The 23,777-nt window shown below is 38.6% G+C and overlaps 3 protein-coding genes across 6 annotated transcripts; all 3 read left to right on the top strand.

Annotated features, from left to right (window-relative positions):
* Positions 1 to 1,022: 1,022 nt before the first annotated feature.
* Positions 1,023 to 10,087, top strand: LOC148734325 (collagen triple helix repeat-containing protein 1-like). Of its 3 annotated transcripts, none has more exons than XM_088753384.1 (4): positions 1,023 to 1,178; positions 7,498 to 7,619; positions 8,230 to 8,574; positions 9,453 to 10,087. In XM_088753384.1, the coding sequence occupies exons 1-4, from the start codon at positions 1,133 to 1,135 to the stop codon at positions 9,804 to 9,806; spliced, it is 867 nt and encodes a 288-aa protein (XP_088609510.1). In that variant the 5' UTR covers positions 1,023 to 1,132; the 3' UTR covers positions 9,807 to 10,087. The 3 variants fall into 3 exon arrangements, with proteins under 3 accessions (XP_088609510.1, XP_088609512.1, XP_088609511.1); XM_088753386.1 differs by lacking the exon at positions 1,023 to 1,178 and adding an exon at positions 4,842 to 4,936; XM_088753385.1 differs by lacking the exon at positions 1,023 to 1,178 and adding an exon at positions 4,900 to 5,056.
* Positions 10,088 to 12,647: 2,560 nt separating this feature from the next.
* On the top strand, positions 12,648 to 15,784 carry LOC111334486 (collagen triple helix repeat-containing protein 1). 2 transcript variants are annotated; one of them, XM_088753387.1, is made up of 4 exons: positions 12,648 to 12,801; positions 13,135 to 13,235; positions 13,707 to 14,084; positions 15,090 to 15,784. In XM_088753387.1, exons 2-4 carry the CDS (start codon positions 13,143 to 13,145, stop codon positions 15,447 to 15,449), a joined length of 831 nt encoding a protein of 276 aa, XP_088609513.1. In that variant the 5' UTR covers positions 12,648 to 12,801; positions 13,135 to 13,142; the 3' UTR covers positions 15,450 to 15,784. The 2 variants fall into 2 exon arrangements, with proteins under 2 accessions (XP_088609513.1, XP_088609514.1); XM_088753388.1 differs by lacking the exon at positions 12,648 to 12,801 and adding an exon at positions 12,872 to 12,933.
* Positions 15,785 to 15,933: 149 nt separating this feature from the next.
* On the top strand, positions 15,934 to 20,186 carry LOC111334509 (collagen triple helix repeat-containing protein 1-like). The gene is made up of 3 exons (XM_088753391.1): positions 15,934 to 16,161; positions 19,031 to 19,349; positions 19,550 to 20,186. Exons 2-3 carry the CDS (start codon positions 19,067 to 19,069, stop codon positions 19,900 to 19,902), a joined length of 636 nt encoding a protein of 211 aa, XP_088609517.1. The 5' UTR covers positions 15,934 to 16,161; positions 19,031 to 19,066; the 3' UTR covers positions 19,903 to 20,186.
* Positions 20,187 to 23,777: the final 3,591 nt, after the last annotated feature.

Below are 23,777 nucleotides of genomic sequence, written 5' to 3'. Positions count from 1 at the left end.
TGATACCTTAAACCTCAGATCACACGAATTCACAAAGTATACAGTCAACCATCAGTCCAGTGCACTAACCATTCAGCCACCATGCCTCTTCCTCTGATCCATATGATTAAAGTGGGGTGAATGGGGTCAATCGGGATTAGGGTGGAAACCTTATAACATTGCGTAACCAATAGTGACTTAAGGCAACTTAAGTAAACTTAAGGCGACTTAAGGCGACTTTAGGCAACTTAAGGCAACTTAAGGCAACTTAAGGTCTCAGAGGAGGCCTTTACAAATATACTTTCTCAGCATCTTTCATAATAATAATCTTTATTGAGGAAATAAACCTTGAAGATTAAGACTAAACTTTATACATAAAATTAAAAGAAAAACATGTCGCTTGAATGCAGTAATATTGGCAGATTCTCTTATTACCTCGTTAGTAAATTAAAGTCATTTACATCAATGATCTGCTGTTCTTTGTTTCCCCTAGTTCCTCTTAATGCTGGGAAGTCTAAGATTGGCTTTATAGCTTGTGTTGTAATTATGTTGCCGTTCACGGTGTGTTACTAAAGTCAATTCATGGTATATAAGTCCATTTAAACATTTGTATACATGCACACATCTTCGCTGTAAACGCCTCTTCTCTAACGGTATCTACTTCAGAGTCGCTAATGCATGCGACGCAGATGAATACCGCGGACGATCTAAAAAAGGATTTTAGCTGTCTTATTTTGCAAAACTTGTAGGCTAGACATTAAAGTTATATTTTTGGAAATCCTTCAGTTTTATTATTTGTTCCTACTTGTTTACTTTTATCTTTTATTTCGTTTTTACATGACCCAAAACAGGAACCTCAATTATGTTATGGAGGAATTCCGGGAAAAAATGGCGCACCAGGTATGCACGGCAAGCCCGGTATCCCAGGATCACCTCGTCGCGATGGCCGCGATGGACGTGACGGAGCTAAAGGCCACATGGGAGTCCCTGAGAGCCCTGGACCTCAAGGGCCACCTGGTCCACAGGGTGATAAAGGAGATAAGTGAGAACCTGGTACCCAGGGTTCATCCGGCCAAAGGGGAGAGCGAGGGGAGAAGGGCGAGCCTGGAAAGCCAGGAACGTCTCAGTTTTCCTCCTATATGAATTGGAAAGAATGCACATGGAAATCAGGGAACGGCAAGGACCAAGGCTTGATCAAGGTGACCAATGATTCTCATGTTGATAAACTTACAAAGGATTATGAAAGGATAGTTCAAGGTCGGGGGTGATTTTATTTAGAACCTCACGTTTGTTTATGGCACAGGAGAGCGCGTGGGCTTACAACTGAGAAATAAGAAATTGTGGCTCACGTGCAAATCCGCACGACAGTTCCCATCGCAAAGCTTACTGCATATTTTTGATACCTGTCAAATCTGACATGCAACAGACTGATCCTTTAGATATTCGAAATACCTTTTTTAATCTAACCAATAATTACTCCACCTAATTACTTTCCTACTTCGCAAAAGATGGTATTTTCGAATTAAAACGCTCTTGTGCACCACGCTCTCCTTAAGACTGAACATTTCAGCTACTTGCTCGGACTTTTTCATGATAAGAATTGATATTCACGTGTCCCAGAAAACTGAAATGGAGAAGACTAAATACATATCTAGAACTACTGAGTCAAAATAAACTGTATGCATAGTGTGCCTTACTGAGAAATATTGTCTTAGAGAAGCTATATATTGATATTCTGTGATAAAGTAAAGGGATATCGGCCTGTTAAGACTTGTGTTTCTTGCGTCAGAGTTCAGAAAATGTTCAAAGGGTCTAAATATATTATGATTCAATCAAAACTCATATTTTGGAAAAAACAGCAATTATCTTAGTTTTTCTTTGACTATTACTCGAAGAAAAAATGTGTAGCTCGGTGGAATACAAGTTATAGAGACGATTATGTCCGTTAATCATTATTTTCTTGTCACACTAAGTGATCTGCAGAAGTCTCGTTAGACTGCAACTTAAACATCTCAATGTAACTTAATTTCCAGTGCAATCTAAAAGAAGGGCTTTATATTAGAAACAGATGCAAGGAGATTATATCTTCTCTCTCTCTCAACTAAAATTCAAACTGGAAAAGAAAACAGAGCTCTACAACACCCAATGAAAATCTTTAAGTCTTCTCTATAAGTGGTTGGGTATAAATTGAAAAAATTCAGTTCGAGTCTTGAACAGAAATGCGGATTATTGAAACCAATAATGAAACATGATTTTCCTCAATTGTTATTGTCAGCGTTATATGTTATTTATCGGGTGGAATATCGGTATGGCCGGAAAAAACTGTGCCCAAGGTCTTGAGTACGGTCTTGATATGCACGTAGCAACTTTTATGTCGGTACGAGTATGAAGCTGGGCTGCGCGCACTGCGAGCTCCGCTGCGAGATTGTATGACTAAGAAACCCAAAGTAAAGAAAATAACACAAGAGGGTGAAAGTATTAAGTTCAGACTTTTCTTGTTGCTGCATAGTGAGTTTTTCGTTTGTTTGTTTCTTATTGGTTAAACGTGATCCTTTTTCATGCTGGCTTATCTCCAACGACTAAGAATTTTAACGAAATAACAAAAAATTTCTTATATAATCATACTCAAAGAGGAGAATGATGTATTGATCATGTTAATGTGCATTGCTCTTTCCTTTTCTATCTTTAGTCGTGCTGTGATCATTTTCGGATGGAAAACTTTTGGATGGCCAAGACAACAAGCTGACATATTTACTGGACTGATAATTCATGAAAATAATCCATTTCCTCCGTATTTAGGTCAATAGCCAAACTTAACCATCTGATACACCATAGCTGCATAGAACTCTGTCATCTCATGATCTCTTAAAACAAGTAGGCAAACATGTTGTCGGAAAAAATGCAAACAAAATATATAGAACTACTTAGTTCCTATTCAGTTGACATGAGAAATAAACACGTTAAACGCGAAGGCCTAAAACAGGCCAGCAGTTACATCTTTACAAATGCTGTTTACTCCAGCGAAAACGACGGCTGCATTACTGCTATATGCGTAAATCAGATCGCTAAGACCCGTGCGGCAAATCAGCAATTAAAACATTGACAGCATATTGGGAAGTTTGGTGACGAGAGCGCATTAAAGGCAGTAAGCAACACCTGTAATTCCATAACGCAATTGACTTTCAGTATCGCTGACGTCACAAATTAACTCGTTTGTTATCTGGTATGTGCATGTTGATTCATAAATGTGGCTCGATTAGCAGGGAAACGCTAACGGCGGGATAAAAAGGTTACAAAACAAAACAAGAATACACCGAAAAATACAAACGTTCATGAGACTCTCATAATCAAAAAACTCCACTCTGACAGGTCACATGTTTGTCTACTTAATGGTGTAAACAGGAAATTTGAAGGCTCTTAACGGATTAGCTTTTACCTAGCCTTATTTCTTCAGGTGTTCTGATTCGCACACTCAAAGTGATTCCCGTTGACAAAAGGACTTATTGAAGCGGCTACTCGATGTAGCCAGAGCTACTCCAAATCGAATTGTTCTATTGAGCGATTTCCTTCAACTAATTGCAGCAACCTTAAATAACCTGCCCTGTTCATCGTATGTTTGCAGCATTTTTTGCCTCTCTAAACTTCTGCCAAAGAGGGGAAATTCATACCAGGACACTTTCGCGTTTCTAAGATCAGTGAGCATTATAGTTTTGTTGTATGAGGTCCGCCTCATGAGTTTTGAGAAACTGAGAAATTGACAAAACTTAAAGCTCAAACCCAATGTATGAAAATTTCCCTTTGGACTGTGAAAAATATCATGAAAATCAAGTCCCACCATGGCACTATTCCTGAGCTAATTACTACAGGATATGTCTTATGCATATTCGGCCTTTATTACCTTTCGAACAAATCAATCACAGGCGTTTGTTTTTCAAGTTTTCACAGAAAGTTGCTCATGTAAACTCCAGGTACTTCTTCTAGCTGACGTAAATTATGTAAAATTAGCTGAATTCTTCATTAGGTATCTCATTTTGAACCTGTAATGAAGTTATCTGTTTGAATCATTATTAAAAGATAACATAAAATTAAATCCAGACTTGTCGGAAGCTTCTACATGGACTGTCTTAAACTTGTGTTTATGACATTATCTGACACACGTCGAGTGAACGTGTACGGAATTTATTTCATGTGGAACGGATCCTACTTGGACTGACGTCATCCCATCTCAAGGACTAATTCACCAACAAAATAAGCCAACGAAAACACAAAAGCTTAGATAACGTAAAGCATCATCAACATTCTACTAGATAAATCTACAGCTGCATGTGCCACTCTAAGGGTATAACAAGAGTTTCGAGAAAGACATTTAGTTCACTTTCGAGCAACCGGTAAGCATTAGTTTCAATTTTGTCATCAGACTTGGCGACACGTAAGCGTAAAGGCATGTGACCAATAGTAGACTTCTTTTCATTTGACAAATTGGGAACAAGCAAACCAGTTGTCTTTCGGAGAATGGTAAAGTTCATTAACTATCACTTTAGAAACTTGTTTTATCAAGAATCATTTTTGAGTTATTTTTTTTAAAAAAATAACTATATGTTAGCGTATAGATTGGTGTATTGTGGTGTAGTGTAATCTGATCAGCGCAATTCGGTGTATCTCTAAGCAATCTGATTGGCGCATCTTTTTTTGGTGTATCTCAACGCAATGTGATTAGCCCAATTTTTTGGTGTATCACAAACCAATCAGATTGTAGTATTTTTCGATGTCACCACCAATCAGAGCGTTCTTGCTAATTTGGGGTTTGACAGGTCTTCAAATTTCAGCGAATCAACGCTTGAGTCGGAGAGACGGTTCGCGAATTAAGGAAATGTATCAGTCGTGTTGGGAAAGCGGTGGAGTTGTAATCGTTGTACGACTATGCTTAGTCTTCCTTCTGAAGAAGAGTGAGTGGAAGGTGAGAAAAATTTTGAATGAAATATTACTTCAGATGTTGATAGGAGCAACTTCAGGATATTTCACTGCTATATATGAGTTAATCAGCGATTCCAATATTGAATTTCGCTCAAGGGACGAGGTAAGATAACATCTACAAGAGTTGTAAGATCATCTTTTCAGTGTAATGGCTCATGTCCCTCGTGAGGATTTTATCGCTATGATCTGTCTGGATTTGAAAGGTCGTCAGGGAACTTTTTCTACCGATTAGCGAGTTAAAACGTGCATGTTTTGTGTACCGCTCCTTCACTTACGACGCATACACCGTCAGCTGGAGGCCTAACACGAATTTAGCGCTATAGCGTGTTGTTTCGGAAAGGCTAGTTTTACTGACTCTGGTAAATCTTGCGCAAGATATTTGCGTAAACCATATTTGATTGATAATCTTTTTTTTTGCCATATGATTGTTCTTTTAGCAGCGGTTGAAACGACCACCAAGTTACATTTACTTTCTGCGTCGACTGCCATGTTACATATCCGTTTCTTTGCTTCTAAAAGTCCTCCATGAATTAAATATTGTTTAAACGATACTTTCCCGTTACAATTGCGTGTTACTTTTTACTCACCAGTATGGATTAGATTTTTTTAGACGAAAATGCCATTTTCCAGTAAACGCAAATTTTATGACATAAATCTACCTCAATGAAAAATATTTCACAAGGGACAGAATGGTACGGTCGGTTAATTTTCCACGCAACTCTCACGTGCTTAGACGTTTTCTACCAATAAAATTCGCTTATAGCTAACCTGGACTTTACCCCATTGCGTGTCAATTTCCTGTAAACAACCTGCATTTCATCAGGTATTTCGCACGCAAAGGGCAAAGTCCAGATAGGCAACAACCAATCAAGTAGCCCAACTTAGTATCCTTTGAAGAATGATACTTTCTCTTGGCTCAATCTACCTTCACTTGTTCGAAGAACGGAGACCGGAAAATATCTTTGTCCAGAGGCTGCAAGAGATAAAGTAGAGCTTTCCACTGCAAAATTATATGGAAGAGTATTTTGAGGCAACCATCTGTTACTGAACAAGAAGCTACACGGAGCCTATATTTGGGCCGGATTTGTGGATCAGCAGATTGAATTGAATTGGTTCGAATTGAAGGCTTTGCTGTTTTAGCAAAATCGCTGTCGAGTGCTTTTCATGGTTTGTTAACATGGAGAGTTATGGAGACTAAGACTTCGGAACAAGTTGATGCCATCCATGACAATTTGAAATTACTAAACTTGCCGGAGGAAAGGCGGGATCACTCAACAAAAAGTTGTATTTGAACGCGATGACTTTATTTACAAGGATTTCTCTTGCTTACATCTAATAACAAACCTTTCAATTTTTTTTTGCCTCGGAACGATATATCACAGAAGGCATTTTATAGAATTTTTTGACTGATTGAAATTAAAGGTAAGTGGCAGTGACTTCCACAAGTTTTTTTTTTTTGGTCAGAAAAGTACAATTGTTTTGTTCGCAATATTTATTTAGGGATGGTTTCAATCGCCAACGTTTACATAAGATGGTGGTATTACTGTTCCCAAGGGTTGTTGTTTTCATCAGTACGTTAACAATAGTAGTGATTCTCAGTATTAGGTTTTTACTTTAAATAAATATATTTAAGTTCACTCGAAAGATGAGTATAAACTGTAACAAGCTTATCGTTGATGCGCGGCCAATACTTCAAATCTGACTGACACTCGATGCCAAACCTCAACCTCGTTCCCTGGATATGCCACCACATTACTTTACGCCAATTAAAAACTGCACGCTATTGTGCATTTTCTTGCACAGGAAAATCCAAACAGAATTTCTGATTCTGACCCTTAATGGTCAGAATAATAACTAGGACTTTGTCTCTGACGAAGGAAAGGCAATAAGCACAATTTTAACCTACGAGCAGGTTGTTGTTTAGTCTCGTCATACAATGTTGGATAGAGAGATAGCGTTGCGTGACAAGTTCAAATTAGGGCTGTGGAGGGGACTGCAGGAAGCGTTGTACCAATGCAGTTTATTTTTGCCAACAATTATTCAGACACCAGCATCAGTTATATAGTGTCCCATTTCAACCTACGTATCCAAAAAAATAACTCCTGCATGCGTAGCATGCCTATGTTTACTTGAGCCAGTAAACAGCGACAAGACCGAAGCAGGGCTCCTGACCGAATAGACTCATCTGACAATGTAGGCCGCTACTACTGCCGATTTTGTTTTTCTTATTTTCTTGATGTTACGGAAGTCTTATGCGCTGAAGAAAGTTACAAAGAATCAAAAATTGCAGGAGAAACATGCAAAATTCTGATATCTTTGCTCGTATTTGAATTATCTTGTCTCTGAATGAAGTTCCCTTGTCGTTTTTGTGTCGACTTTGTAGCATGCAAAGAAAACTTTAATTGAATATTTCATTGCCTACATCAACAGCTATAAACTATTATATTGTAGGCCTTTTATGTGTGTTTCGTGATTATTGTTTATTTCCCGTAGACGTTTCCTTAATCTTCCTAAAAATTCAATGTTTGTTCAAATTTTGAACAGATCATCCATACAAAATGGTAGTGAAAATTGCAACCTTCTGGATTTATCTGTTTGCGTTTTCATTTTTGGTTCCCTGTCGCGCAGCGGATAACGACTCCAGTCAACCAATATGCGACAAAGTGGTGAGTTTTTTTCCTAGTATTTCTCACGAAGTTATTGGAATAAGCCAAGATTCTTTCTGCTACGAAAGAGAGAAAATCAATTCTTTTCCTAGGTTGGAAGATATGAGCATTTTTAGATTCAAGTCACTGTTAAAAGTTTATGAGACCTTCACGCACTCACTTAGTAGAAGTTACAGGAAGAAGATGTTAGTTTAGCAAGCTTTCGTATGCTTGTCTAACTCGAAAACAGCCGTCGTTCCTCGGTAACATCCCCTTGAATTATATTCATTCGGTAAAAATTGATATCCTAAATTTTACTAAGAGCAGAAATGAAAGATCAAGTCTTTGATTCTTGATTTCTATTTAGATTTTAGTACAATACTGAATGGAGCTGAAACCTTCATATTAATTCTCTCATGGAACTATAAAATCAAAATATTAATTGCAATATTTGATGGTCAGCAGAAAAATTCCCGAACTGCGATAACTTTCAATCAACGTGACAATAAACAATGAGAAACCTTAAGCTATTGCGAAAAAGGACGAAAGAGTAACGTGGAAGAATAAATATATGAACTAGTGTACGTATTTGAGTTCTGCCTTTTCAAAAACATTCTATTTTCAAACTTAGCAATCTCCACTGTGCCTTTGTGCTGGGATGCCTGGTATGCACGGAAAGCCTGGGCTCCCCGGGGCACCTGTACGTGACGGCCGTGACGGCCGTGATGGACGCAAAGGAGTCAAAGGCGATCGGGGCAGCCCAGGGGAGAATGGACCCCAGGGACCCCCAGGTCTCCAGGGAGTCCCGGGTGCGAAAGGGGAACCTGGAGCACTGGGTCCTCCCGGCCAAAAGGGGCCGAGGGGAGAAAATGGGACAAACGGAATTCCTGGGACTCCTGGTATGATGCCCACTAAGAACTGGAAAGAGTGTGCCTGGAAGAACGTGAATGACGACAGAGACAATGGCTTGATTAAGGTATTTGCCTTTACATTTAATTTCATTGCACAATGAAATAATTTGTTCTCTGCTTTTAAGATAGATTACAGTTAGCCGATTACAAAGGTGTAATCAGCTTCCTACATTCTGAACCCCTTTGAAAGACGCAGCAATTTCATGATTTTGTACACCAGCTAACTACTACAGTTCAGTCAAGCTATATCTTCTACAAAGATATCTACACACACACACACACACATATATATATATATATGTATATATATATATATATAAGAAGTCTGCGTTTCGATTCTTCCGTATAACAGTGCTCGATACATAAAAGTAGAGCGCAATATAATTATGTTGAGTAGAAAAATACGACGACTAAGTTTATCCTTACAAGCCTGTTTCGTGATTGCTCACTCATCAAGGGATTTTATTATCAAGAATGTATATATATATATATATATAGATAGATAGATAGATAGATAGATAGATATATTAGTTGGTCAGTGTTTCATGCATTTGAAGAGAGAGGACCAGCAGGCCAGGCCCTTTCAAAACAGTTCTGTAGTTCAATGTTATATTTTCTCCTTTACTATTCAATTAATTATATAGCTGCACGAGAGTAGAGCACTCTGCGACTCAAAGAGAGGCTTTTTAGCGCGTACTTATAGCATTCGAGGATTAGAACTGTTTTTATGTAAAGGCTCTAAAATGATCATCATAACATTATGATTACACGTATGCTTAAAGAAGTCGACTTAGATCATTAAAAAGAAAAATGAAAAAAAAGTACGAAGAGTCATGAAGATTATTTGTAAAAACAAGTTTGCTCTGCAGAAAAATAGCTGCGTGAAATTCGTATTCCATTGACCTTTTTTCAAACTAAACAAAAACAAAATGTATTTTTTTAGGAGTGTGTGTTCATCAAGAAACACGCAAGTACAGTGCTTCATGTTTACTGGACTGGTTCCCTGCGGATTTTTAGCTGCAATAACTGTTGCAAACGTTGGTATTTCACCTTTAACGGCGCTGAGTGTTCTGGACCCCTACCAATTGATGGTGTTGTGTATATGCGCATTGGGAAAAGTCAAAATCGTCATCGCGTCTACAACATTGAGGGCCACTGCAATAACATCCACAAAGGCAAGGTACGCGTTGGGTTCTGGGTTGGTAATTGTCCAGGATACGGAAGCGTGGACGCCTACACAGGCTGGAATTCAGTTTCCCGGATCTTTATTGAGGAAGTTCCTAAGCCACAATCTTAAAGTGGAACACCCATCATTCAGCGACTGGCAAATGGAGGAGCAAAAGTTTCTTTAGTTGTGTGACGATTAGTTTCCGTTTTCTGCATGGGATTGTTTTGTTGTAATAATATTTTAGTATGCTGAAGAAATAAAGGGCAAAAGAAAAAGCTTAGGGCTTTGCTTTGTTTAACGTCTCTCCTGGCCTTATCTTCGTGCTCCACGTGTATTTCCTTAGAGCATCCAGCGAAATTAAATAAAATGGCTGAGAAAAGTAAGTTTTTAGAGTAGTCCAGAAGAACCACCTGACCAACCGTTAACGCAGTTTGACAAAAACGTTTGCTACATACACTGATCGAGTTGGAAAGTTGGAAATTAAACACTTCCTTCCTTCCTTACTTAACGATGGACACACGTTCAGAAGTCTGCTATATCGTGTTTAGACTCTTGCACATGCAATGTGTTTGACCGCGCTGTCCTGCACAGACTAGGTTAGGAAAGACTTTAATCATAATTAGTGTAGGTGTAGGTTCAAACGTGTGACTTGTCAGGGTGGAGTTTTTTTATCATTACGTGTGAGAATCTCATGACCGATTGCATTTTTCGGTGTATTTGTGTTTTGATAAATATTTGTAACCGTTTTATCCCGCCATTTTATCCCTGGTGTAGGTTCAGTTTGTTGTTAGTTCTCGTTCTTGCTCCGAGAGTTTTTCTCCAGGTCTCCTGGTTTTCCTACCCCCACAAAAACCAACACTCAAAATTCCAATTCGACCTGGAAACAGTGAGTGAGAAGAGCAAACTAGTGGAATGTCCACTGCTAAAATTACCATTCCCATTTAGGATTGTAGATATATACCAGAAAGAGACGTCAGTGTTATATGTTATTTACTGGGCGGAATATCGGTATGGCCAGAGAAAAAAACTGTGCCCAAGGTCTTGAGTAAGACCTTGATATGCATGTAGTTACGTGTATGTAGGTATGAGTATGAGGCTAGGCTGTGCGCACAGCGAGCTCCGCCATGAGATTGTATGACTAAGAAACCCAATGTAAAGAAAATGAACACAAGATGGTGAAAGTAGTAAGTTGACTTTTCTCGTTGCTGCAAATTGTGTTTTTTTTGTTTGTTTGTTTCTAATTTGTTAAACGTGATCCTTTTTCATGTTGGCCTATTTCCAACGACTAAGAAGCTTGATAAAATGACAAAAAAATGTTTTATGTAATCAAACTCAGAGAGAAGAATGGTGTACTGATCAGGTTCATGTGAATGGCCCTTTGCTTTTCTCTCTTTAGTCGTCCTATGATCATTTTGGAATGGAAAAATTTAGGGTGGCTAAAACAACTAGCAGACATATTTAATAGACTGATAACTAATGAAAATAGCCCATTTTCTCCGTATTTAGGTCAATAGCCAAACTTAGCCATCTGATACACCATAGCTGCATAGAACTCTTTCATCTCATGATCTCTTCAAACAAGTAGGCAAACATGTTGTCGGAGAAAATGCAAACAAAATATAAAGGACCACTTAGGTTCTCTTTAGTTGACGTGAGAAATAAACAAGTTGAACGCTAAGACCTAAAACAACCCAGCTGTTGCACCTTAGCAAATGTTCAGTGAAAACGACGGCTGCAGAATACACCTCACTCACAGACTGCTATATGCGTAAATCAGATCGCTAAGACCCGTGCGGCAAATCAGCAACTAAAATGCTGACAGCATATTGGGAAGTTTATTGACGAGGGTGCATGGAAGGTAGTAAGCAACACCCGTAAATCCAAAACGCAATTGACTTTCAGTATCGCTGACGTCGCAAATTAGTAACTCGTTTTTCATCCAGTATTTGCATATTGATCTATAAATGAGGCCCAATTAGAAGGGAAACGCTAATGGCGGGATAAAACGGTTACAAATATTTATCAAAACACAAATACACCGAAAAATGCAATCGGTCATGAGATTCTCACACGTAATGATAAAAAAACTCCACCCTGACAAGTCACACGTTTGTCTATTTAATGGTGTAAATAGAAAATCTGAAGGCTCTTAAAGGATTAGCTTTTACCTAGCCTTGTTTCTTCAGGTGTTCCTATTCGCACGCTCAAAGTGATTCACGTTCACAAAAGGACTTACTGAAGCAGTCACTCGATTTAGCCATAGTTATTCCAAATCGAATTGTTATATGGCGCTATTTCCTTCAACTAATTACAGCAACCTTATATAACCTGCTCTGTACATTGTATGTTTGCAGCATTTTTTGTCTCTCTAAACTTATGCCAAAGATGAGAAATTCATACAAAGACAATTTTGCGTTTCTGAGATCAGTGAGCATTCCAGTTTTGTTGTACGAGGTCCATCTCATGAGTTTTGAGAAACTGAGAAATTGACAAAACTTAAAGCTGAAACCCAATGTATGAAAATTTCCCTTTGGAATGTGAACAATATCATGAAAATGAAGTCCCACCATGGTGGCACTATTCCTAAGCTACTTACTACAGGATATATTTCATGCACATTCGGCCTTCATTACCTTTCGAAGAAATCAATCATAGGCGTTTTGCTGTCCAAGTTTTGACAGAGAGTTGTTATGTAAACTCCAGGTATTTCTGTTAGCTTACGTATTAAATTAAGCAACGGTCAAAATTCTTCATTAGAAATCTTATTTTGAACTTATAATGAAGTTATCTGTGTGAATCATTATTAAAAGATAACAAAAAAATGAAATTCAGATTGTCGAAAGTTTCTACGTGGACCTGTCTTAAAATTCACGGTGTTTTTGACATTATCTGACACACGTCGAGTGAACGTGCACGGAATTTATTTCATATGGAGCGATCCTACTCGGATGTGATCCCATCTCAAGGGCTAATTCACTAACAAAACAAGCCAATGCAAACACAAAAGCCTACATAACGTAAAGCATCTTAAACATTCTATTGGATAAATCTACAGCTGTATGAGCCACTCTGAGGGTATAACAAGAGTCGAGAGGAAGACATTTAGTTCACTTTCGAGCAACCGGTAAGCCTTAAGTGCATCCTTTACGTTCTCGTTAATCTTTGTCGTCAACTTACAGTTCGTATTGTTTTGATTCTGTTTTGCAGTGTTGTTTTCTCGCTCAGTTTGATCTAACTTTACCCAATTTTACTATAGGTAAGCTATTCAGGTATATACTTTATATATATGGTTTTTATGGAAATGTTCTGGCTGAAAAACCCTTGTTTTAGTCCTTTTCAAGACGAAGACGAGTCCAAATTTCCAAGGCGTACGTTGGAAATAAAACGAAAACCAATGGCAATGAAGACAGTACTTACCAAGTATTAATTTAACAATACATTCTCATTCATATTTCAGTTCAAAGGATGTCAATGCCGAAATTCCGTAACAAGATTTCATCCGCCATCATGTCTTGTTTATTAATCTTACTTCTGATACCCTTGGGCTCTGCTTGTAACGTGAGTTGAAATTTCTTAGAATTAAATTTGATCACTGGAAATCTACCCATCGAGTGCTATTTGATCAATGTTTTTCATATCTAATAGACTTTTTAATGAAAGTTATAAACACGTTCTGGAGATAGAATAGGAGAGTTAATATATTGTGTACCATTCCCATAAGAAAACGAATCATACGAGGACTAGAATTTTCACAATTTAAAAGATCTTTTACAAAACAGCTATATTACATAAAATCGTATTTTTGATCTAAAGTTATACACAAAACAGTAACAAAAATATTAGTGCAACAAAAAAGAAGTAGGTCAGTAGTTTGTCCAAGGGAAACCTACCTTTTTGCTCTTTCTGAGTAAAGAGTGGAAGAAAACGACATTTATTTCATTGACAGGTCCTCGACGCTCCCCTTGTTGTTGATAAACTGACACTCAACAGGCCGGAAAAAACTTAACACTCATCCAGATTTCTTAACAGAGCACCTTACCAATGACACAGTGTGGATGTAGTGGTTGTAGTTGCATGCCAGGAATCCCAGGTATTCCGGGAAGTCCGGGACCTGCGGGAGCAACAGGATCTCCAGGATCGCCCGGACCCCAAGGACCTGCGGGACCCAAAGGTCACCCTGGTGGAAAAGGAGATGAGGGCCCTCAAGGCCCCCCTGGAGAAAATGGGACACAAGGATCTCAAGGACCACCTGGTCCTCAGGGCCCAAAGGGTGACGATGGCGACCGAGGGATTCGGGGCCCCCCAGGTCCCCGAGGCTTCCCCGGCCTTCCAGGGTCATTCAGAGGTAACTGGAAGCAGTGCGTGTTCAATGGCCTCAGTGATCCAAAGGACGTCGGCTTGATCAGGGTAATTATTTAATTATTTTATCTGTTATACTTTAAACAATGACTTGTAACAAACACGAAAGATTTTGATACAAGATGAAAATTTGCTACTTCTTGAAATAAAAAATGCACATAAGTAAGTAAGTAAGTTAGTATGAGGTTTTTAACACGGTCATCCATGTAGTGACTCCTCGCCTGTTACTTATTAAAAAGGAAAAGCGATGATCAAAATACTTTAATTAAATATATGATTTAATTCTTAAGTAAAATTAATGTCGCGACAGTCGGTTGGTCTACCCTTCGGAGTCAATAAAGAAAAAAAAAGGAGTGCTGATGCGTCCCAGTAATCTTAATCAAAACTAGGAAAGGCGCGTACAAAAATAGCCACTAGTATTGAAACGATAATAATAGTGTACCTGCCATGGGTGGCTAACTCTTCATCGGGAAAACTACAGGATAGTTTCTGACGCGAGTTTCGAAATATTTAATTTTAACAGTTGATAATAGTGGCCGGCATAGATCGAACGAAACCGGAAACGAAACGAAACGAAACGGAACGGTTAAACTGCAAAGAAAATAGCGAATGAAAACCTATGACAATACAAATTAAGCTAAATATACTTAGGAAAACTACAACGAAAATAACGATGAAGACTACCTAATACAAAACTTACATTTGTTGCGATACTGATGAGTCGCTGCCTAGCGGCGAAAAAGCTGCACGAAGCGGTACTACGAAATACAGTGGAACCTATTGGATAAAACTGAACAAACTACCATGAACAATACGGTCTAAATAAAGCTATGTTACGTAACGTTACGAAATAACACAAAGCACAGCGCACTCAAAATTTTTACTACAATTAGCGCTGTTTTAAAAAGAACAATAAACAAACGAAAAAGAATAAGGTGTTTCGGGATCTACAAATATAAAGTGCGTAGAATAAAGAAACAAATCGTTTATTAGAAATTATTGATGTAGCCGCTTTTTCTTCTGTTAATTATTTAAGACTCGTTATTCCTTTAGGCATGTCGCTTCAAAAAAGCATCATCCAAAACTGGCCTTCGGGTCTTCTGGAATGGCGTTCTTCGCATCTACAACTGCAATCATTGCTGTAAGCGATGGCATTTTACCTTCAACGGGAGAGAATGCACTTTCCCGGCCAAAATTGATGGAGTGGTATACATGAGATATGGAGCTCAGGCAAAGAAGAATCTACTCCGTGTTCGACATATTGAGGGAGTGTGTGAAAGAATCCCGGCGGAAATCGTCACCGTGGGATTCTGGATCGGAAACTGCCCTGGTTATGGGAACTTCGATGGGCACACTGGTTGGAACTCAGTCTCCCGCATATACATTGAGGAGGTTCCACCTCCACAACTATAAAAGAATCGGTAACGCCGTCGCTGATGTCCAACAAGCCACCAAAACGATGATTTAAGAAAAAAAAAATGATTTTTTAGTACAAAAAGCCAGTCATGTAATGAGTGAATGATGTTTGATTAAAGGTGAAAAAATGAACATAATTGGGAAAGATCTTGGTATCAATTTCGGGCTTCTAACGATCTCGAATGATGGCAAAGTCATAAGAAATGCACAGAAAAGAATCGTTATGACTGAAGTGACTGCACAATTGTTTGCAAAAGATTTTTGTACAATTTCATTATCTTTTTTTAAAATATTTTTTGGGTTGGAGAAAGATTATATCTTTTTCCATTTGAGCCATCCTGTGTCAGTTGATAAGCATGTCATCATATGACCGCCTTCCATTTTGTATTTTGCACCTTACAGGGCCCTACCTAAAGCCAAATGGCTTTTTCTGGTACCATCACTTGCGGAACCAATCAAGGATTTTTTTTTCTAATGTTGCAGCGCCCGGTTTTAATTAAAACTGAGCATGGGGCTGGGTTGGTCCTATGATGAAACACGGTTTTAATTTCGAATTTATTCAGGATTTTTGCCCACAACGGCGCTGAAATTTCAGTCCTCAGCACTGCGCAACGAAGGAAGTCCCTTGCCAGCGAGTCCCTGTTCTGTCCGCCGTATTAAGGTTCATAACAACGATATCCATGCAGGAAAACTACGCGTGGGATTCTAGGTAGGCAAATTGTTGACATCCCAGATATGGCTACTTATAACCCACTCATTAATTTTGGCGCGATTTTATTGGTTACTTTATGTCACGTGGTGCAAAATCACAGGACAGTTATCACGCAATAACCCCCGTCCGCGTCGATATTTATCATCCGATTTTTTCCGTGAAAAAGAAACATAGTCAACACAAGAGTTTCAACTTTTCCGTTCTCCTATTTACATCATGGAAGGAAACCAAACTCGTTTGTTTTTTTGTTTTTGTTTTTTTGCTTGCCTGCGTCAATCACGCGCATTCGCCATCAGATCACCACTGGCTTTTTTACTGTGTTTACGCGCAGTTTAATTGCGATGTGAAAATTAATAGGAGGGTTATAAAATAAATAAACCCCGTTCTGGCTTGCTGGTATGTCGGCTGATAATGTCCGCGGCTGAGAGATTGTCCGAAAAATGAATAGTTGGCAGAGAAGCGAAGCTTCGAGGGCAAATATGAAACTTTGAGGACAATCTCTCAGCCAAGGACATTATCAGCCGACATACCAGCCGCCCGAAGGGGTTTATTTACTAAATATATGACATTTAGTTCAGTGTAGCGGATATATAAAGCTGAAGTTCACAAGAGTCAGCCTTAGCGCTGGAAAAATGTGATATCTATTTCAGCATAAACGCTTAATACAGGAAAAATATGATTTGCTTTTTACCCAGCATTACATCTCGCAGAATTATCAGTTTACCTTCTAATTATAACACCAAAAAGTTAAAAATGAAAGGAAGGAATACATTAACTGATTTGGGCCAAGGCTTATGTCGTTCGTATTTGTAAAGTTTGTTTTCTTTTTTAACAACTAGGAATTTAAGATCTCGTCGCCTCTCGGTCTGAAGTCTGAACTGATACTTCAACTGACGTGGACGTGATTTGCTCAAGATATCTTCTTCCTGTAGTACTTGCAAGAGTTTTGTTTGTTCGGCGTATAAAATCATATTCTCTAAAGACGAGATAGCGTTTTTCCACGCACAAATTGAAGTGGGTTGCTCAGTTTCGAAACAAAAAATAAATAATATGAACCGAACGTTCTAAACGCAAAATATCACATTATCTAGAATCTTGAGGTATTTCTTTTTTACCCTCTGTGAGGTTTTACAATGAATTTTTTCGCCAAATGGGGTATATTTGTACAATACGTCTTTCGTTTTTGTTTCACGACAAGCTCTATGTTCCATTTCGGCTAAATTTGGCTGAGTTTGGTAGCTCGAGATAAACAAAAACCGTTCTACTTAGTCACGTTCTAATAACGTGCTTTTGTAGACATTGATCGCAATCCGCTAATGTATCCTACACGTGCAACATTTGATAAAATGGAACTTTGGCATTTGAGACGCAAAAGGTGATCGAAGACGAATCTATCAGCTTTCGCCCCTACGACAACCATTTCATTGAAGAAGTAGGAAACATCTTATCCACTGATATGCATCTTATACTATGCTATGTTGACAAAAATATGCTGCAAGAATATGTTAGTTGTAAAATGGCCAAATTAAACCGTTAGCCGTATGAGCCATCGATCCATTCAGACTCTCAGTTGAGTTCCTTGTGATGTATACAACAAAGGATAAATCTGATTGACGCAAGGACGCGTGGTCTCTAACTTGGATGAGCCAGCTACAGTCAAATTTATAGCAAGGGCAGAACTTGGTTGCACAACAATTTTATTTTCATTAAGTCATTCAAGTCATTCAAAAGAGGCTGAACAGCTCACTTGACAGTACACAATCACATTCGGTACACTGAGATCGATTGTTTACACTGGCTAAAAACATTTCCCTTATTAACGGGCTCGTAATGCTATACTGTTTTCATTCAAGATGGGGATTTCAAAAGTTTTGAAAATGGTACAATAAAACTATCAGCTAAACAAATAAAAAGGACTGGTTTGGGCTCCAGAACCTGCTTTCCTATCATTTAAATTTTGATTCAAAACATAGCTTCAGAGGCCCGTTAAGTTACCGGAACTTTCGAGAAACGGGCCCCAGGCCCCCAAACATCAATTAACCTTTGGGCGTCATGAAGTCCATGAGGGTCTCAAACAAACAAACAAACAAAAAACAATGGAAAGATATTAACCGTTAGTCATCACCCCACTGAAACCCTCAACTACTGGTTTAACTTTTGGTATTGAGTGAATCAATAAATCAATAAATAAAAGAAAAGCATAAGTCAATTGTTATATAATCCTTACTCGTGTTTTCATCCACAAAAAAAAAATATCTGGAAAAACTTACTTAGACTACAAACATGTCAAGTCCAAGTTTGTTGCTGTTACTTCTGGCTACACTTCACACTGCAGCAGAAACTGCAAATGGAAAACAGAACGATAATCAACCCATGGTTAAGTCATTCAAAACAATCAAATGTTTTCATGACATTGTTCCTAAACATTAAGCGGTTTCGGGTTTGGTTTGAAAGCCAGAAGAAAAATTGGCCTTTTTATTGCTTTGTTTCAATATGCTTTCTGATTGACTTGCTTAGTCTCTGTGAAATCAATTTGGCTATCTAATCAATAAATAGTGTATAAGTCAAAAAAGACGAAAAGGACAAAAAGGAACCAAGAAACTTACTCCTGAGGATCCGAGTTGTATGCCGCTTATTTCGTTTAGTGTCTAACCGTAAAATCAGAAGAACTGAAGAAAGAATCCTCAAAAGTGACAACGATTTTGTTTTTTTCCACGCTTGATTGTCATAATCTAAAGTACCTTCATTAATATTGAAACTGAAATTTTCGCACTACATCATAAAATCATGGTGAAAGTATTGCTGGCCATACAAAAAATGCCTCTCTGATTCCTAACTTGGAGAAAATATTTCATTTCCAAACTAGCCACGTCCTCCTAACTGTTATGCTGGAATACCTGGTATGCATGGAAAGCCTGGGTCTCCTGGGATACCAGGACGTGACGGCCGAGATGGACGTGAAGGAGTCAAAGGTGATCAGGGTAGTCCAGGGAAGTCTGGACCTCAAGGACCCCCAGGCCCTAGAGGAACTCCGGGCGCCAAAGGAGATCCTGGAGTACAGTGTCCTTCTTACCAAAGAGGGCAGCGTGGAGAAAGTGGAACTTCTGGTGTGATGTCTTTTAAGAACTGGAAAGAGTGTTCGTGGAGTAACTTGAATGAAGGAAAAGATATCGGCCTCATCAAGGTGAATAGCAATAGTTTTGAGAAGGAAAAGCCTTAGCGTTTGATTTTTGTGGTACTTGGTTTTTTAATTTGTTTGATTGCGCATTGCATTAATTTCTCATAAATAAAACGGCCCAAATTACTTAGCCTGGTCCCTTCTGAAGTTAAACTAACATTTTTCTTGTTCTTTTTGTTTGTCTTGGGTTCATAACTCTTTCGTAAGAGTGTTTGTTTACTAAGAACTTCTCTGACACATCTCTACGTGTTTCCTGGACTGGGACTCTTCGAGTTGAGGGCTGCACCGGCTGCTGCAAACGCTGGTATTTCACTTTCAACGGCGCTGAATGTTCAGGTCCCCTACCAGTTGATGGTGTTGTGTACCCGGGTGGTGCTAGCCATCAAAATCCTCACCGTGTCCGCCATATTGAGGGTCACTGTACCAACATCCATGAAGGCAAGGTGCGCGTGGGATTCTGGGTCGGTAACTGTCAAGGATATGGAAACCATGACGCCTATACTGGTTGGAAGGCAGTGTCGCGGATCTATGTTGAGGAAGTCCCCAAACCACAAGCTTAGATTTCGAAATATAGTGTTCATTCCTGCATAAGCGCCTACAGTTTAATTGGGCATGATCTGAGTTTAGTTACACAATTAGCACAAGCTAGTTAAACAAAACTGCATTTAAAAAACTTTCCATATTCATATCGATTTCTCAGTATGTTATGCTCTGCAAATTCATTTAAGTGAACATCATTGAGCTAACTGCAAAACAACAATTCTAGATTAGAGCTCTTAAAATACTGCATTTAATTAAAAGTGATGTAAAGTTATTAGTGTGTCTCTTGGTGGTAGATCACTTCTTTTCCGTACAGCTTTTCAAGCTTTATTTCTGTCTAACAGAAACCCCTCTCAAGACAAGATAAATTCTCGTAAATTACCAAAGATGCTCGTTTTATTGGAGGTTGTTATTTCCGGGTCTGGGCCAAATTGTTCAAAACAAGATTAACCTAACCCGGGGTGAGTGTAAACTTTAATTCACTTTAATAGATTTGCACAGGGATTTTTCGTTTGTATTTTTTTCAATTAGTTTCGAGTCATATTGAAATAGACCCCAACAAATCCTCAGCTCTTTTACACACTCCTCTACGCGAGAAATTAAAGCCAAGCTTACCTTTTAATCCCATATTAAAGTTAACCCCCTTTCGAACAACCCAGCCCCGGACTGTGTATATGTTCAAACCGTAGCTCTATTTCAGAACAAAATACTCTAATCTACAGCGTCAAGAGAATACAGCGTCAAGAGAATACAAGAAATTACAAAATTTCTTGACAACGTACAGTGTCTGATGTTTGTAAGGGATATTGCATATCTGATATCGATTGTGCTTGAAGGGATGGAGCATCTTTGAATTATACAGAAACAGAATAACAATAACAACAATCATGGAGAAAAGGCATTAACTCTTTTTTGCCTTTGTTTTGAAGACATCGAATGAAAACGTGTTTACTTGAAAAGTCTTCACGATAATCATGCCAAACAGCCGTGGCCCTCACGCTTAGTGGAATTTTTCTCTTTTTCAACCTTCCCCCTCCTCCCCTCCACCCCCTTTCACATTCGTAAAATCGATTTTCACCCTACGTTTTCCCCAGAATAATTTTACATTCGACGAGAAATTAGCTCCTGTAAAATTTAGCGACTCGCTATTACCGTTACGTCGCTTACGTACGGTGGCTCTCAAGGGCCATCCACCTACAAAAATTTTCATGACTTTATCGCGCGATAAGTTTTGCAAAGTCCATTCATTCAAAAAATTTGCAATCAACATTATCGCGCGACAGATAAACTTATCGCGCGATAGAACAACTTATCGCGCGATAGAATTACTTATCGCGCGATAGAACAAGTCATCGCGCGATAGAGTGTTCTATTGCGCGATAGAACAACTTATCACGCGATACAACAACTTATCGCGCGATACAACAACTTATCGCGCGATACAACAACTTATCGCGCGATACAACAACTTATCGCGCGATACAACAACTTATCGCGCGATAGAACAACTTATCGCGCGATAGAACAACTTTTCACGCGATAGAACAACTTATCGCGCGATAGAACTACTTATCGCGCGATAGAAAAACTTATTGCACGATAGAGTGTTCTATCGCGCGATAGAACAACTTATCGCGCGATAGAACAACTTATCGCGCGATAGATCAACTTATCCCGCAATAGATAATATTATCGCGCGATAATTTTATTACTAGCTCCCATAGCGCCACGACCATTAGCACGTGATCACATCTATAGTAAGATAGCGAACCAAGTTTCGAAGGTGCGTAATTGTCCACGAAATAAAGACTTTTTTATTCTAGATTTTTGAGCAAGAGACGGTAATCTTTGGATTAAATTAAATTATATTTCTATGCTATCTTAGTAAGTGGGGCTAAAGATATGAGAGGGACTTTATTGCTCTATATTTGAAAGATTGTTTATGAATATAAGGCGTAGGGATATGTTTTTAAACTATATAAGGTGTATAAGGTGAAAGATTGTTTATGAATATAAGGCGTAGAAAGCATAGAAATATAATACAATTTAACCCAACGATTACCGTCTCTTGCTCAAAAATCAAGAATAAAAGTCTTTATTTCTTGGACAATTACTCACGTTTGAAACTTGGTCCGCCATCTTGATATGGATGTGACCACGTGCTAATGGTCGTGGGGCCATGGGAGCTAGTAATAAAATTATCGCGCGATAATATTATCTATCGCGCGATAAGTTGTTCTATCGCGCGATAAGTTGTTCTATCGCGCGATAAGTTGTTCTATCGCGCGATAAGTTGTTCTATCGCGCGATACAGTGTTCTATCGCGCGATAAGTTTTTCTATCGCGCGATAAGTTTTTCTATCGCGCGATAAGTTGTTCTATCGTGCAATAAGTTTATCTATCGCGCGATAATGTTGATTGCAAATTTTTTGAATGAATGGGCTTAGTAAAACTTATCGCGCGATAAAGTCATGAAAATTTTTGTAGGTGGATGGCCCTTGAGAGCCATCGTACTTACGGCCTGATATGTCGCTAGTTCAAGCGGGAGTGAATTAAAACATTGATGATCTGATTCAGTCTCTCGCGATTTTTCGTATCCTTCCAAGAATGATAATACTGATTCAATAACTGCAACTTTTTGAAGAAAGTTATGATGAAAGACCGAATGAAACGGTCCAGAGTTGCTTTCGTCTGAAAATTACCCAAACATCGAAAAGTTCCTCGAGGTTCTCGAGCTCAAAATAGAAATGAAATGAAAAAGAACATGAAGGTTGGTATATAGAATAAGAGAGATGGTATATGTTGAGCTCGGTATAGAAATAGAGAATGACGTTTTTCGTCTTTTAACGGAGCTTGGGAGATGAGGAATCAATGCTCTACCATTGAGCCAAACAGACTCACTCTTTGCGGTTTATATACGACACGTGTCCTGAATAGTGCTAAGACCGATGTCGATAGTGTCATGTTTGTAACTAGCATAAGACAGATGGTAAACCTTTGAGTTCGCAGGTAAGGAATGAAATGTGGAAAGATGTTTTTTTTTTTTTTTGTCACGCTCTTACTTTTCTCTCTGTAGTTCAAGACTCAGTTCATTGTAATCTGAAACTTTCCTCGACCAAACTTGGAAAAATTGTTGTGAGTCAGAAAGGTGGGTTGTGTTTAATATGAATGAGACGGTCTCGCAAGAATGCGTTTTGAATAATTCAAACAAAACTTTATAAAATTTGCTTCATAAACTTTATTCGACCTCTTTTGTTAAACTAAGCTTGTCTATGCATTTCTCAAAAGGATCTGCTTCGACAGACTTGATTAAAGAGGCGCGCTTTGAATTGAACTGTTTCCACGGTAAACATGAGATGTCTTGTACTGTAGACATCACTTGTTGTTTATGTAATGGCATTATGTCGATTGGCATGCTTGAAAATAGGAAAAGTGCTCAATCGTCTCAATTCAGTTTGACATGTTTAACGGTTACCGATCAGATTGAGCATAATCGACTTTACTAACGCTTTACCGAGCATGCTTTTAATTTCTTTGACAATTTGCAGGTCAGTTGGGTCAGTTATGAGGGCTTTTGTTGAATTTTTTTAGAAGACCAGACAGTTTAATTTGATATCTACATAATAAGTTATACATAATGCGCTATGAAGACGGTGGACGAGTTAGCAGAGTGTGTCTTGTTGCACGTCAGGGAGAAATTTCTCCGTCTGAGTCGTTACGATTAAAATATAACCTTCCAATAATCTAAATTTCAAAACAATTTATTTGAAAAATGCGCGCGCCAGCAAACCAACGGAATACAAAGATTTTACTTCTACTCGTTATTCCAATTTTGTCATCACACCTGGCAACGCGTAAGCGTAACGGCGTGTGACTAATAGTAGACTTCCTTTAA

Source organism: Stylophora pistillata, chromosome 3 (assembly GCF_964205215.1).
Source record: "Stylophora pistillata chromosome 3, jaStyPist1.2, whole genome shotgun sequence".
NCBI lineage: Eukaryota > Metazoa > Cnidaria > Anthozoa > Scleractinia > Pocilloporidae > Stylophora > Stylophora pistillata.
This window is presented reverse-complemented; position numbering and strand designations above follow the sequence as displayed.